We start from the raw sequence: 14161 nt of genomic DNA, 5'->3' as shown, positions 1-14161 counted from the left end.
GGCTTCGTTGCCGCTGTACAAGGATGGCCGACCCAACCATCACTTGTTGAGTTCGAGAATTTGCTTGCCGATCAAGAAGCTTTGGCAAAGCAAATGGAAGGGGTCTCGTTAAGAGGTGAAAAGGAAGCGCTCTACACCAAAAGTAAAGGCAGCTTTAAGCAGCGTGCTGGTGGTGGATCTAAAAGAAATGGTGACAAGGAAAAAGGTCATCAAGGAGGAGGGAGTTCTCGGCCAGGGAGAGCTCCGAAGTATCACGGCAACCGTGGTCAGTCCCAGAATAATAAAATATTTGAGGGCAAGTGTTACAATTGTGGAAAGAATGGCCACATGGCAAAGGATTGCTGGTTCAAAAGGCCTGCAGAAAGTAACGTCACCAACTCAGAGAAGAAAATTGAAGATGATTAGGATGTCATTGCGTTTCTAGCTGTGGAGGAAGAATGGGATGCAGAAGCATCATCTTGTTGGCGCTCAGAAAATGAGGCGTTGCTCGACCCAAAAGAGTTTGAAGATACGTTGCAAGGGAAACTGGGAAACCAAGCTGCCTAAATCCAATCAAGTTCAGATGAGCCTGAAGATTTGCTTGCTGGAGACGATGTCGAGCAAGAAGTACCTAAGAGTCATTGGCAAACAGGTGTGTACCAACAACCACAAGAAGTTAGACCTAGTGGAGTGGAAGTATCAACTCCACAATCACAACTAAGAAGGTCAACAAGAGTACGAAAGCCAAATCCTAAATATGCCAATTCTGTCATAACTGATGGAGCATCAAAAGAACCTGAGGCGTTTGAAGAAGCATCACAGAGTTCTGAATGGGTAAGAGCTATGGAAGAAGAAATCACTGCACTTAAGCAGAATCAGACTTGGGATTTGGTGCCAAAGCCAAGGGATATGAAACCCATATCCTGCAAATGGGTGTACAAGATAAAGCGTCATCCTGATGGTTCAGTTGAAAGGTACAAGGCTCGGTTGGTGGCTCGAGGTTTCTCTAAGCAGTATGGACTAGACTATGATGAAACGTTTAGTCCAGTAGCAAAGCTTACGACCGTATGAGTCCTACTTACACTTCCAGCTAACAAAAATTGGAATCTATACCAGATGGATGTGAAGAATGCTTTCTTGCATAGAGAGTTAGATCGAGAGATCTACATGATGCAACCAATGGGCTTTGAAAGTAAAGTTCATTCCGAGTACGTGTGCAAGTTGAGGAAAGCACTCTACGGTCTGAAATAAGCACCAAGGGCGTGGTATGGTAAGATTGCAGAATTTCTAATGCAAAGTGGTTACTCAGTGGCGCATGCAGATTCCAGCTTATTTGTTAAAGCTAATGGAGGAAAGTTAGCTATCGTGCTAGTGTACGTGGATGACCTAATCATCACTGGCGATGATGAGGTTGAAATTTGTCGAACAAAGGAAAATTTGTCAGTTCGGTTCAAGATGAAAGAGCTTAGACAACTCAAGCACTTTCTTGGATTAGAGGTTGATCGCACACAAGAAGGAATATTGTTGTGTCAACAAAAGTATGCAAAAGACTTGTTGCAGAAGTTTGGGATGCTTGAATGCAAGCCAATCTTAACACCGATGGAACCTAATGCCAAGATGTGTGCACATGAAGGTAAAAACTTGGAAGATGCAACAATGTATTGAAAATTGGTAGGTAGTCTGATCTATCTGACTCTGCGACCTGACATTTCTAATGCAGTTGGTGTGATGAGTTGATACATGCAAAATCCAAAGAAGCCTCATCTAGAAGCGGTTCGACGAATATTGAGATATGTAAAGAGCACAATTGACTATGGTCTTTTGTACAAGAAAAGAGAAGATGGTAAGTTGGTTGCCTATTGTGACGCAGATTTTGCAGGAGATCACGACACCAGGAGATCGACCACTGGGTATGTCTTCAGAATTGGTTCTAGAGTAGTTTCGTGGTGCAGCAAGAGATAACCAACGGTGTCTTTGTCAACCATAGAAGCAGAGTATAGAGCAGCAGCAATGACAGCTCAAGATAATGCATGGTTGGTACAGTTGATGAGTGATCTACATCAACCAGTAGATTATCCAGTACCATTGTACTGTGATAACCAATCGGCAATTCGCTTGGCGGAAAATCCAGTCTTTCATGCAAGAATTAAACATGTGGAGGTACACTATCATTTCATTAAAGAGAAGGTCTTGCAAGAAGAGATTGAGATGAGACAAATCAACACAGATGAACAAGTTGTGGACTTGTTCATTAAAGGTTTGAGTACCGGCAAGTTTGAAAAGTTTCGTTGTCAACTCGGCATAGAGGAAAAAATGAGTTGGTGTTGAGAAGGAGTGTTAAAAGTACAACACCAACCCAAATAATAAAGACTGGCCCATGATGAAGAAACAAAGGAGAAAACATTCATATGCTAGAATCTTCTAGCATAAGTGTGTCGGTGGGAACAAGCTAGAATTGTCTAGCTATTATAACAAGTGTGTGTGTGTGTGTGTGTAATAATATGCTAGAAAATTGGGTAAAGTACAAAAAACTACCTTAACTATTTGGGTCACGACAGTTTCATATCTCATCTTTTAAAATTGACAATGTCATACCGCATCTTACGAATTTGTGACAATGTCATACCTCCGTTAATTTTTCTGTTAGATTTTCTGTTAAATGCTGACGTGGCAAGAGACGGTGACTACTTTCTATTAAAAAATTATTAAAAAACAAAAAAAAAAATTTAATATTTTTTAAATATTAAAATAATAAATAAAAGTAAAATTAAAAAAAAAAAAGGGTAAAGTACAAAAAACTACCTCAACTATTGGGGTCACGACAGTTTCATACCTCATCTTTTAAAATTGACAATGTCATACCGCATCTTACGAATTTGTGACAATGTCATACCTTCGTCAATTTTTCTGTTAAGTGCTAACGTGGCTTGATTCGGGACCTACTTTCTATTAAAAAATTATTAAAAACTAAAAAATAATTATTTAATATTTTTTAAATATTAAAATAATAATAAAAAGCAGAAAAAAAAAACCCTCATTTCGTCCCTCCCCTCCCCCTCCCCCTCCTCCCTCCTCTCTCCTCTCCCCATCTTCATCTTCTTCGCCGACCTGCAAATCCCAACAGAAAAAAAAAAAAAAAAATCCAATTTGTCTTCCCCCCACACCCACACCCACACTCTTCTCCCTCCTGCAACCTAGAAAAAAAAAAAAAAAAAAAAAAAAAAAAAAAAAAAACCCAGATCCCGTCGGCGGGAAGATGGGTGAGCAGAGAAGGTGGAGGATGGATGCGGAAGAGGATGTGGAGAATGGATGAAAGTGGTGGATTTGGGGTTTGATGGGTTTTCAATTTTTTTTTTCCTCTTCTTCTTCTTCTTCCTCCTTCTCCTTCTCCTTCTCCTTCTTCTTCTTCTGCAGGGGGGTGTTGATGGGTTTTCAAATTTTTTTTTTTTAATTTTTTCTTCCTCTTCTTCTTCTTCCTCCTCCTTTTCTTCCTCTTCTTCTTCTTCCTCCTTCTCCTTCTCCCTTCTTCTTCTTCCGCGCCAACAAGGGGGAATTTTTTTTGTTTTTTTCCTTCCTCCTTTTTTTCCTCTTCTTCTTCTTCTTCCTCCTCCTCCTCCTCCTCCTCCTTCTCCTTCTTGTTCTTCCGCAGGGGGGGTTGTTGGGTTTTCAAAATTTTTTTTATTTTTTTGGGTTTGCAGGTGGGGGGAAGAAAATGAAGATGGGGAGAAGAGAGAGGAGGGGGGAGGGGGAGGGGAGGGACGAACTGATGGTTTTTTTTTTTTCTCTGTTTTTTATTATTATTTTAATATTTAAAAAATATTAAATAATTGATTTTTAGTTTTTAATAATGTTTTAATAGAAAGTATGTCCCGAATCAAGCCACGTGAACACTTAACAAAAAAACTAACAGAAAAATTGACGGAGGTATGACATTGTCACAAATTTGTAAGATGCGGTATGACATTGTCAATTTTAAAAATGAGGTATGAAACTGTCGTGACCCCAATAATTAAGGTAGTTTTTTGTACTTTACCCTTTTTTTTTCAATTTTACTTTTATTTGTTATTTTAATATTTAAAAAATATTAAATATTTTTTTTAGTTTTTAATAATATTTTATTAATTTTTTTAATAGAAAGTGGTCCCCATCTCTTGCCACGTCAGCATTTAACAGAAAAACTAACAGAAAAATTGATGGAGGTATGACATTGTCACAATTTCGTAAGATGCGGTATGTCATTGTCAATTTTAAAAGATGAGGTATGAAACTGTCGTGACCCCAATAGTTGAGGTAGTTTTTTGTACTTTACCCCTTTTTTTTTTTTCACTTCCTTCACGCAGTAATGCATTGTTTGTCACTTATAGTGGACTTTATTGATCACTGTCATAAATGGGTCTTAGAATCACCGGCCAATGTGGGGAAAAGCACAAAAATTGGCAACAAAAGTGGCTGGGGAGGTTCGTGATCTCCTCTTTTAGACTCTGCAAAGTTGTGAAAATCAACTTATCTTTTACCATAATTAAGTGGTTATAATACTTCCAGGTGCAGCAAATTCGATGTGTAATTTGAGAAGCCAATATGTATGCTCCTGTGACACTCTTAATGACAGGTGTTAGCTATGCATTGGGTTGTGATTTGTGCCGATCACCATCATGTAAGAATATACACGCTTGTTAAGACTGTTGGAAAGTGAGTATTGAGTGTTGGGAGTAAGAATTTCACGTCGGGAAAAGAACAGACATTGTATGTGTTTAGGGCTGGACTTAAAGAAAGTTGAGGTTTCAACCGTAAAACTAGTTGGCAAAATGGAGAGTAGCTCAACCTCTTATAAGCCCTTGCAAGATTTCTCATTTCACCAATGTGAGACTTTTTTACCTAATATTCTCATACGCGCTCTCACGTGTCACGAATTTTCAAGCCAAACATGTGGACAACACGAAGTGGGTGACGTGGACACGTAGGCTAACCTGCTCTGATACCATGAGGAAAGTTAGGTTCTATCATAAAAGCAATTGGCAATATGAGGAGTAGTCCAACCTCTTACAAGCTCTTGCAAGGTTTCTTCTTTCACCAATGTGGGACTCTTTTATCTGCACATTCTCATGCCCCTAAGGTTTTTGAGGCTCAGGGCAACCCTCCAAAAAATCTCTAACTTCATATAAGGAAGATTATTTGATTTCACAACTAAAACTTCGAGAAAATTATATTTAGAAAAGTATTTCAAACTCAATAAATTATTACGAATGTAATTAAAGTCTTCAAACTCAATTTAGTAACCAAATAGAGCATTCGTAAAAATCTCAAGGCTGTTAAGAAAATCTCAGAGGCTGTCATTTCTTGTTAAACTTTTTGATCATTTAAGCAAATTTTATAAATTTATACTCTTATGAAAACATATATGAACATATCACCCTAATAATTATGGTGCCTCTGAATTTTTTAGGCCATGGACAGTTGCCCAACTTTATAAATAATTGAGCTATTCCCCATATTGCCAACGAGTTTTATGGTGGAGCCTCAACTTCCTTCATGGTATTAAAGCAGGTTATCTCATGTGTAAAGCTTAATGGCCACACATCCTCCACATTACCTAATTTGTAATGTCCACATGCTAGGCTTGAAAAAAATTTCACATATGAGGAGGCGTGTTGAGAGTATGAATCCCATATCAAGAAAAGAAGGGACCTTGCACTATTCTTTGTATTGTAATTGGTTTTATGGTGAAGTATATATAGCTCATTACTATTGTACTTTTTTTGGTACATCAATATTTTTACACTAAGAGGAGGGGGATTTCGGCCAAGCCACACAATGGGTAGCCTAATTTGGTATTGAATTCGTCATCCACAAGATTCGAACCTCAGACCTCTCACTTCTAAGCGAAGATGAATACCACTAGATTGTAGTACTAAATGCCATTACCATTGTAATTAGATTGTATGGTTCAATCATTTAATACAGAGGTTTTCTTTCTTGATAACCCAAATAAGGTTGATTTGGAGGTGGATTAAATGGTCGCGAACCTGCAGCCATGTTTAACCCAAAAGATTTTTTTGCAGGAAATGGCATGGTAAATGCTTGTGGCATTGTATAAGGCATTGAATTAGGAAACACTTAGGGGTGGTAATGCACATTGAGGTGTAGAAGTAGAGGCAGATGATGACCAACGTACCAGGCAGACAACTGCACCAAGAAGCTGTGCCCTATTTTCTTTCAAAGAGATTGGGGTTTCTCTTGCCAGAACTACTGTTTTAATTATTGAAAACTCCTTTGGCAATCCAGACAGAGTAGCAATAACCAAACCATGGTCTGAAACTACTTCCCCTGCTGCTGTCAATTTGTCCTTAATATTTTTTTAACCTTAGTAGATAGTTTTCTACAGAATCTCCCCCCTTTTGTATAGTTTGAAGCTCTGTCCTGCAAATGGAAGAATAACTATAACTTTTAGAGAAATGCTAGCAACATTTGCATTTGGAATTTCTTACTTCTTTGAATGACACCTGTCATTTTTACACAAAAAACGAAGGCCTTTAATGTTTTTTGTTAGCAATTAATGATGAAAAACGAAAAGAAAAAAAATATCTTTTTCTATTTATTATTATTTTTTTTAAATAACACGTGTCATTTGAAGAAGTAAAAATGTTCAAATACAAAAGTTAGTGTAAAGATTGCTAGCACTCCCCTAATTTTTATATTTAGTTTTGTTTTAAATGCCTAGGTGACTTTACGGTGTTATATGATGATACAAATCCTATTGTTCCTTTTTGTAATTTCTTTGAACATAAAATAAAACTGTAAAAAGAAAGGTCATGATATGTTATTAACTATAACATTACATTATCAGCGTTTAAATAGATGATACCGATATCATATTTAATTAAAGGAATTTGAGAATCCTTCTATGGTTTAATAATTTTTTATCACCCATCATGCTTTTGATAAAATATGATCTAAACGATTTTACGATCTAGAGAGAATACTCTTTGTAATATTTTTTTGGGGTATGGTGCTCATAAAGAAAATATCGATGTTATCATCTGGAATTGGATCCTCCTGACTCACTAACACAGTTGCAATTATTATAACTTTTAGATGAGCATCCTGTTTGTAGCGGTTAGATTAAAATCCAACGGCCCGTGTTATTGGGTTAGGAGGATCCCAAGACTTTGCCTCGGAGAGATCCAATTCCTTATCACTCTCCTACTAAACAACTTTGTGTGACTATGGATGTGACCCTTATGGAGCCGGAAAATTACTTTGATGATCCGATGCCCAATTCTCCTCTTCAGAGGGAGACAAGGTATGAAGGTTAGACTTGAACAATATCTGTAGTATACCTTCGCCCGGTCAGACATTAGAGCACAATCGGTTGCCGACGACTGGAGATTTACCAATAGTATAGGTATCTAAAAAATAATGTTGGGAGCATGTTGACCCTAAAAGCTACTTAGCCTACGTGGCGCGTAGGCTGAGTAATTAATAAGCTACTTATTTATCGAAACAACAATGTGTGGTTGATATCATGGGCGGGCGATTGTTGTATCGATAAGTTATTCGTTAGGTTTGTTAAGCAAGTGGGCAGTAGGACCCGTTTACGGCAGTTGTTACGGATTTGCTTTTGTTGGGGCTCGACCCAAGGACACATATGTTCTCAAAGTACGTGGCATTTCGAATGCTTGGGTGAGACCCACTTTCATTTTTGGTTCTAGTTTTCAGTACAAGTATTTTAAATTACCTTATTATAGTTATATATTTGTTTTCAAACGTTACAAATGTTTGGTTGAGTCATTTCCACTTTCACTGTTGAGTTTAGTACGAAGTTTTCGACCTATATGTTATTACTTATCTATTTTGACGTTATCATATTCTATGTACATACTTTCGACCTTACATAGTTTTATGTTTTCGACTTTATATCTTTGTAAAGTATACATTTTCTACTTTTACATTGGTGAGGGAATAAGGTATGAGCCTGGAGGCATGAAAGATGGAATCATTGTAACTTAATTGCGACAGGGCGGCATTTTCCCTTTTGTGTAACCACTCTGACTTGATTCTTCTTTACATAAATATTTTTCTTTTTCCTATTTTTGAGTATTTCAGTATAGCAAGTTATTTCAAAATTCGGGACGAAGTTTTCTTAACTGGGGTAGATTGTAACAACTCGTCCCAGAATTTACGGAACGAAAGGGGTATTTTTGTATTTCCATTTGGGTTGTGGGATATTTGTTTAAAATATTGTTTTTGGTATTAAATGGTGTGCCCAAGGGGCCCACCCCTGAGTTTTGTGTTCCTCGGTCTCCAGCTCCCTGCCTACCACGTGGTAACTCACTTTTCCCCCCTCTCTCACTCTCAGACCTATCTCCCTCAACCCTTACTTTCTCCTTCTCCCCGAAACTCTCTTTGCAACTCTCTCCTTCCCTCCTTCATAACCACACATCAACATCACCCACACCACTTTTACCACCACCGTGGGTCACTCTCTGGTGACCATACCACCATCGGGCTTCCCTCGTTCCTCTTCTCCCTCTGTGAGTACAAGGACCGAGACCACCTAAATAGTTTTTTCAGTGAGTTCCTCGTCCTTCCGACTTAGGTATGCCTCGAGAATACCCTAAAACTTGTACCTTTGTCTTCATGGTTCATTTCTTGAGCTTGTTTATGTATTTTGGACTGCTTTAGGACATAGAATTGGCTTAGGAAGAATTCCCAGTTTCCAGCAGAATTCGAGTCATTTTCCAGCCACTTCACGACATATCTCAGGTACCAATCACTTCCCGCTGTTTCATTCTTCAATTTGGTAGCTAATTAGTATCTTAGGTTTTTTGTTTGCTGTCGACTGAAGGTAGGAAGCTCCAGCCTTCTTCCCCTACGAGAAATAGGCTAAGCTTGAAAACCCAACCAGAACTAGGCATTCAGGCCATTTTTAGCTTAACACTTTTAAACCCAAACCCCTATCAGGCCTTCGGGCCGAGTTGACACGGGCCCTTGGCCCAAATCTTTGGGCCGGGCCTTAAGCCCAAAACCTTAAACCCAATTCCATTTAAGACCCAACCCAAAACCCTTTTGAAATTAAGCCTTTGGGCCGTATAAAACTCAGGCCTTAGGCCTGTTAACCCCAAAACCCAAACCTTTTGGACCTAAGCCCAACCTGGATCCAACCCACTGAACCAGTTAACTCGACCCGGTTAACCCGACCCGTTCACTTTGACCGATCCATTGACTTTGACTTGTCAACGATCAATGTTGACTTTTTGTTGACTTTTTCAGGTTTTGATCGAGGCCCCTCCTAGGCTAATTTCGAGGTCCTGAATCCGTTTTCCCAAATTTGATTATTTGAGTATATTTTTGTTAAGTGGACCTTTTATGTGCTTAGGTGCATATATGGTGGCGAGTCCCGCTTCGCTAGTTTACTTGGCTCTTCAACAGCGAAGTAACTATGAGTGGACCCCTTCTAAAATGCATATTTTAATAGTAGAAATGCATACATGAAAAGCATGCTTTAATGACTACGTTTTATGAGATATTATGCTTACTGAGAATATTTTGGAATACTATATTTTATCGAACTGATGTTCTTTGTAGTATATCTGATGGATGACTACATAGTACTTAAGAACATGTTTTTACAAACTTCTTTATAATATATATGATGGATGACTATATGCTATGAAGATGTTTTTTAGATATATGTACCTATGTTTGGAAAGTGTATATTCAATGTTTTTGTGCGTATCTAGTGGTCACTGTTTTTCCTATAGCCGAAGATAGGAGTTAGCTTCAGGCTGGGAGAAATAATCTATGGCTTCAGGCCAAGAGACAGGAAGTTGGCTTTGGGCCGGGAGAAATAATTTCTGGCTTCGGGCGCAGAGACATGGTAGTTGGCTGCGGGCCGAGAGATATAATTATTGAACACCACGACTAACTAGGATACCACTAGTTAGCACATTATATACAAGATATGTTTTATGAAAGGTTTTATGGCATGCTAGGGTTTTTCGAAAATCTATCACCTATTACGCTATTAGTTTTCATTAAACTTTGCAGGTTAGTATGTTGATAACTGTTTCGGTATTATATATATATATATATATATATCAATTTGGTCCGTTCATGTTTGTTTTGCACCCCCTTAGGATTTAGAATCGAGACGTACGATCCCGGCGTCAAGGCACTTCCGCATCGACATCTTCGAGTCCTCTCGGTGTATGATCCATTTCCTTTTTCATTTAATTTTATATTATTTCCTTTCTAATGTCTCGAATTAGCTGTATGCTCTAAACACATTCCTCTTTTTTCTTAATCATTGTATTTAAATTCATAACTATATTCTTATTTATTATTTCTCATGCATCCTAATATGGCTTTGTCACTTTCGGGTGTTGGCCAGCGCGTGCCTACCCTAGTGTTCGAGGAATATCAGGGTCGGGCATATCACAAAGAATATTCTCGATACTCATTAGACCGAGAGCAACCCCAGGCTTGGCCCAAAGTGTTATTTTTGGCCCAAACAGAGCCACTTAGTACTACGGTCTAGTGGTCTTCCTCTTCAATTGTAAGTAAGAGATCTTAGTACTACAGTCTAGTGGTATTCCTCTTCAATTCTCATCAAAGGCGAATTTGAACCACATTATTGCTAGCTCATTGTGAGACTAAGCTCACTTCCTTCCTGAATAGATATTATCGTTTGTTAAAAAATAAAAAATAAAAAATTATGGTAGGAGTCCGATCTTTTAGTGCCCCAGCAGTTACAATGCCCTTCTTTTCTATCATTCGAATTAGGGGTGAGCCAACGCAGTCATCCCTCCTTGTAGTTGTGTTGGATTTTTGTGGTTTGTGTGTTGTTCAGCAAAGAAAAAAGCTGCACCTCATATTGGGGTATCCCAATATCATGCAATACTTTCTCCACCCACGTGTCTTTAAACGTTGAATGAAAGCATCATTCCAATATCCTAAATTCTTAATTAGCGTGGCGTTTCCTTTTGAATGAAGCATCTTTTCCACACAACAAAAATAAGATGTACCTACATATCACCTTTCGCAGAGCAATAGGCTAATTGCCTTGAAACGCTTAGGGGAATGCCGTAAGATAAGTATTAGACTGTAAATAAGGACAAAGTAAATAATTCAACCCTTAATTATTTTTCTGCAAACAGACTTTGTTCTTGATGAACAACTTATTCAATCCAAATGTTTGGTATTATACAAAACGAATTAGTAAGAAACTAAAATACAAAAAATTTAGCAACATAATCCAATATATCCGGGCAGGTACTAAACCTTAGCCTCTTGGGCTGGATAAGTACATGCCAGCAGTTGCTCATCATCTTGGAACTTAGCCATGTCTTCCTCCTTCAAATTCACCCACACTTCAATCCCACCACTCGACCCAGGGCCAGCATCCATGAAAACAACCAGGTTCTTAAATGTAAGGCTGGCCGACGCGACCCACACAGGCTTGCTCCACCCGAAATCCGTTTCATAAAGTGGGAACCTGCACAAGCTGGTAAAGCTAAACGACGCCACTTCACCCTTCATAAACTCCTCCGCTCGCTGCTTCAAAAACTTCAAGTGCGCGTTGCCGTCTTTGATTTTGGCTATGTAATCACCGTCGATTGTCTTTATTGCTTCCCTCATCTGGCCCACCATCCCGCAACACATATCTTCTCCCTCATCAAACGACGGCGATGACATCGCAAACCGGCTCACGTTCCCGAAATGGTATTCGGGCAGTGGTGGATCCATTCTCGTCCGTAAGTTAACGGCGTGAAGCACTTTGTAAAGAGTGTTAGGGTTCGGCTTTCCTTGAGTGGAGGCAATAACCCGGGCCCATATAAATGCTGACAAGGCCTCAATCCGAGTTGGCTTTCTCTCACGGTTTTTATTATCTGTATATTTTGACCTAAGAGAAGCAACCGTGGAAGCACTGAAAACAAACCTTTTTGTAACAATTTTTTCTCTAGTGATCCCAGTGCTTGGTTTGAACCCTGATATGCTTCTAGGTGGAAAGTGCGTGGCCAAATCAAAAATTGGAGGATTGACTGTACTATTTTTAATGTTGCAATCTCCACGAGATATCGAGGCCCAACTGTTGAGGAACATGATGAGTGACAATGCATCGGCAACTTTGTGAGAAATGCAAACTCCAATAGCCATGCCACCACAATCGAACATGTTGACTTGGACAGCAAGAACCAAGTCACCGACATTGTCTAGTTCGCATGGGAGTAGTTGGTTGAGCTGGTTTGGTTCGGGTTGGGATATGACATCAGAAAGTGGGGACCTAACTCGGGCTTGGACGTAAGGGGCACCTTGGTCATTGCAATCGACGTAGGCATTTTCAATGACACGTCCGGCTAGCGGATAATATTGTGTCAGGGTCTTGGATAAGGATTGTTTTACCCTGTCTGAGTACGTTATGGCGTCATTGCCATGATCATTATTGTAGAAAATGATCATAGGCATGAAAATGGGAGTTGCGATTTGGTCGAGAAAAGAAAACTCGTGTTTACGAAGGTGGGGTGGGGTTGGCATAGAAGGCTTAATGCAAGCTTTCTCAATTACTTCTATCTTCATCTTTTAACAGTAATATTGATGAGCAATGGGAATGTAATTTGCTTTGATATGTGAAAGAGTTGTATGCAGCTACTGCAGCAGATGGTGTTGTGGATTATTTGGTTAGGGAGTGTCAAATTTATAGTGCTCGTCGGCTCGAGTGGTACCAAACCAGCAGGCCCTCTTGCTTTGTTATTAACGCGTTGCATGCGCATGGACCCGTTTACTTTTCCTCAAGCTAAATGCAGTTAACGCTGTAATGCTTTTGGCGCAAGAAATCAGAAGTTTAATCAAGTTGGAGCCAGTGGATAAGGTGATAGTGATAGTGTTAAGCTCTCTACTTCATGCATGACAGCTCAAAATACTTTATTAGTAGGCAGAGAATTTTATTTCTACGGAGATTTCAAAGTCTTCTAGACGCCGATATATAGAGTTGATTAAATGAATATATGCACGAGTAAATACAAACTAAAAAAATGGACTTCTGACTTTTGACCATGTTTGGCATAAGACCACAAAAAGAAATGGGAATTCAGGTTGGCGCGCTTTAAGGCTTAGTAAGCGCCGCCTTGGCAGACAAAAGATGGCGAATTGTACGGAATATTTGGCCATCTTATGCTTCTAAGTTCACATTGACATTCTGTGTTACATTACTTGGATAATTTGACCATAAGTAACTTGTTTAATTGAATTAAGCTTTGCAACGTATTATGTGACAGCCCGTCCCAGAAATATTACAACGTACGTGTGAAAAGACAAAATTGCCCCTAGTTCGATTTCTTTACGTTTATTGGTTGTTTTTGAGTTTGGTTGGCATGTTGTAGGCCACACACACTTTCCCACACACCACAACCTTTCCTCCTGTTTCCTGCACACTGTCCCGAGTCCCCATTTCCTTCCCATTTCCTTTGAAACGTATGGACACACCCACACACCCATCAAACCTTCACCGATCGTGGAATCCAAGCACATATTCGAGCTCGTGAGGCTTGTAGGAGTCCAACCATACCTTTTTCAGGTAAGAACACCTTCGTTTTCACGTCGAATCCACGATGCCCGATTTCGGGTACTGTTCATGCACACGTGATTTCTCACGTTTTAGGAAATTTCAAGCTTGTAGGGAAGCTTGGTAAGGTCCCTAGGAGGCTCGGGGTGGTTCGTTTGAAGGCTTTGGACGTCGGGATCACTAGTTTCGAAGTTGGCCGGAGTTGGGTTGATTTTTCAGGTGAGATTTTGTGGATTTTAGCCCTTGAAAGTGGTATGATTGTGTTCCTCTAGTTCTAAGCTTCATTTTGGTACCAATTTTGTGAAATTTGGTTGAAAAACGAAGAAGATATCAAAGTTTGAAAAATTCCCGATTTTCCGGTGCCAACGACAGCGCCGGAGGCTCGTCGGAGAAGACGACGGAATATTCCGTCAAGTCTAACGGAATATTCCTGACGCCGTTGACGAAAACCGTTAGGGATAACGGAATATTCCCTTACGGCATCAGTTAATGCCGTCAGCGTGCCAGGCACGTGCCTGCGCGTGGCCGGCGCGTGCGGGTGCGTGCGGCGGTGAAAAATTATTTTAAAAATATGGGGATGTTCCTGAGGTTGAGTAGATCACTTTGGTGTATTCATACACC

The 14161-nt window shown here is 39.5% G+C and overlaps 2 protein-coding genes across 2 annotated transcripts; one reads left to right on the top strand and one right to left on the bottom strand.

Moving 5' to 3' along the window:
• Positions 1-1269: 1269 nt before the first annotated feature.
• LOC137747923 (uncharacterized mitochondrial protein AtMg00810-like) lies at positions 1270-1716 on the top strand. Its single transcript, XM_068488047.1, has 2 exons — positions 1270-1612; positions 1700-1716. The coding sequence occupies exons 1-2, from the start codon at positions 1270-1272 to the stop codon at positions 1714-1716; spliced, it is 360 nt and encodes a 119-aa protein (XP_068344148.1).
• A 9359-nt stretch (positions 1717-11075) lies between these two features.
• LOC137748780 (stemmadenine O-acetyltransferase-like) lies at positions 11076-12653 on the bottom strand. Its single transcript, XM_068488960.1, has one exon. It carries the CDS (start codon positions 12553-12555, stop codon positions 11254-11256), a length of 1302 nt encoding a protein of 433 aa, XP_068345061.1. The 5' UTR covers positions 12556-12653; the 3' UTR covers positions 11076-11253.
• Between the last annotated feature and the right edge of the window lie 1508 nt (positions 12654-14161).

Source organism: Pyrus communis, chromosome 10 (genome assembly GCF_963583255.1).
Source record: "Pyrus communis chromosome 10, drPyrComm1.1, whole genome shotgun sequence".
Lineage (NCBI taxonomy): Eukaryota > Viridiplantae > Streptophyta > Magnoliopsida > Rosales > Rosaceae > Pyrus > Pyrus communis.
Note: the sequence above shows the minus strand (reverse complement) of the source record. Positions and strands in the feature narration are given on the sequence as shown.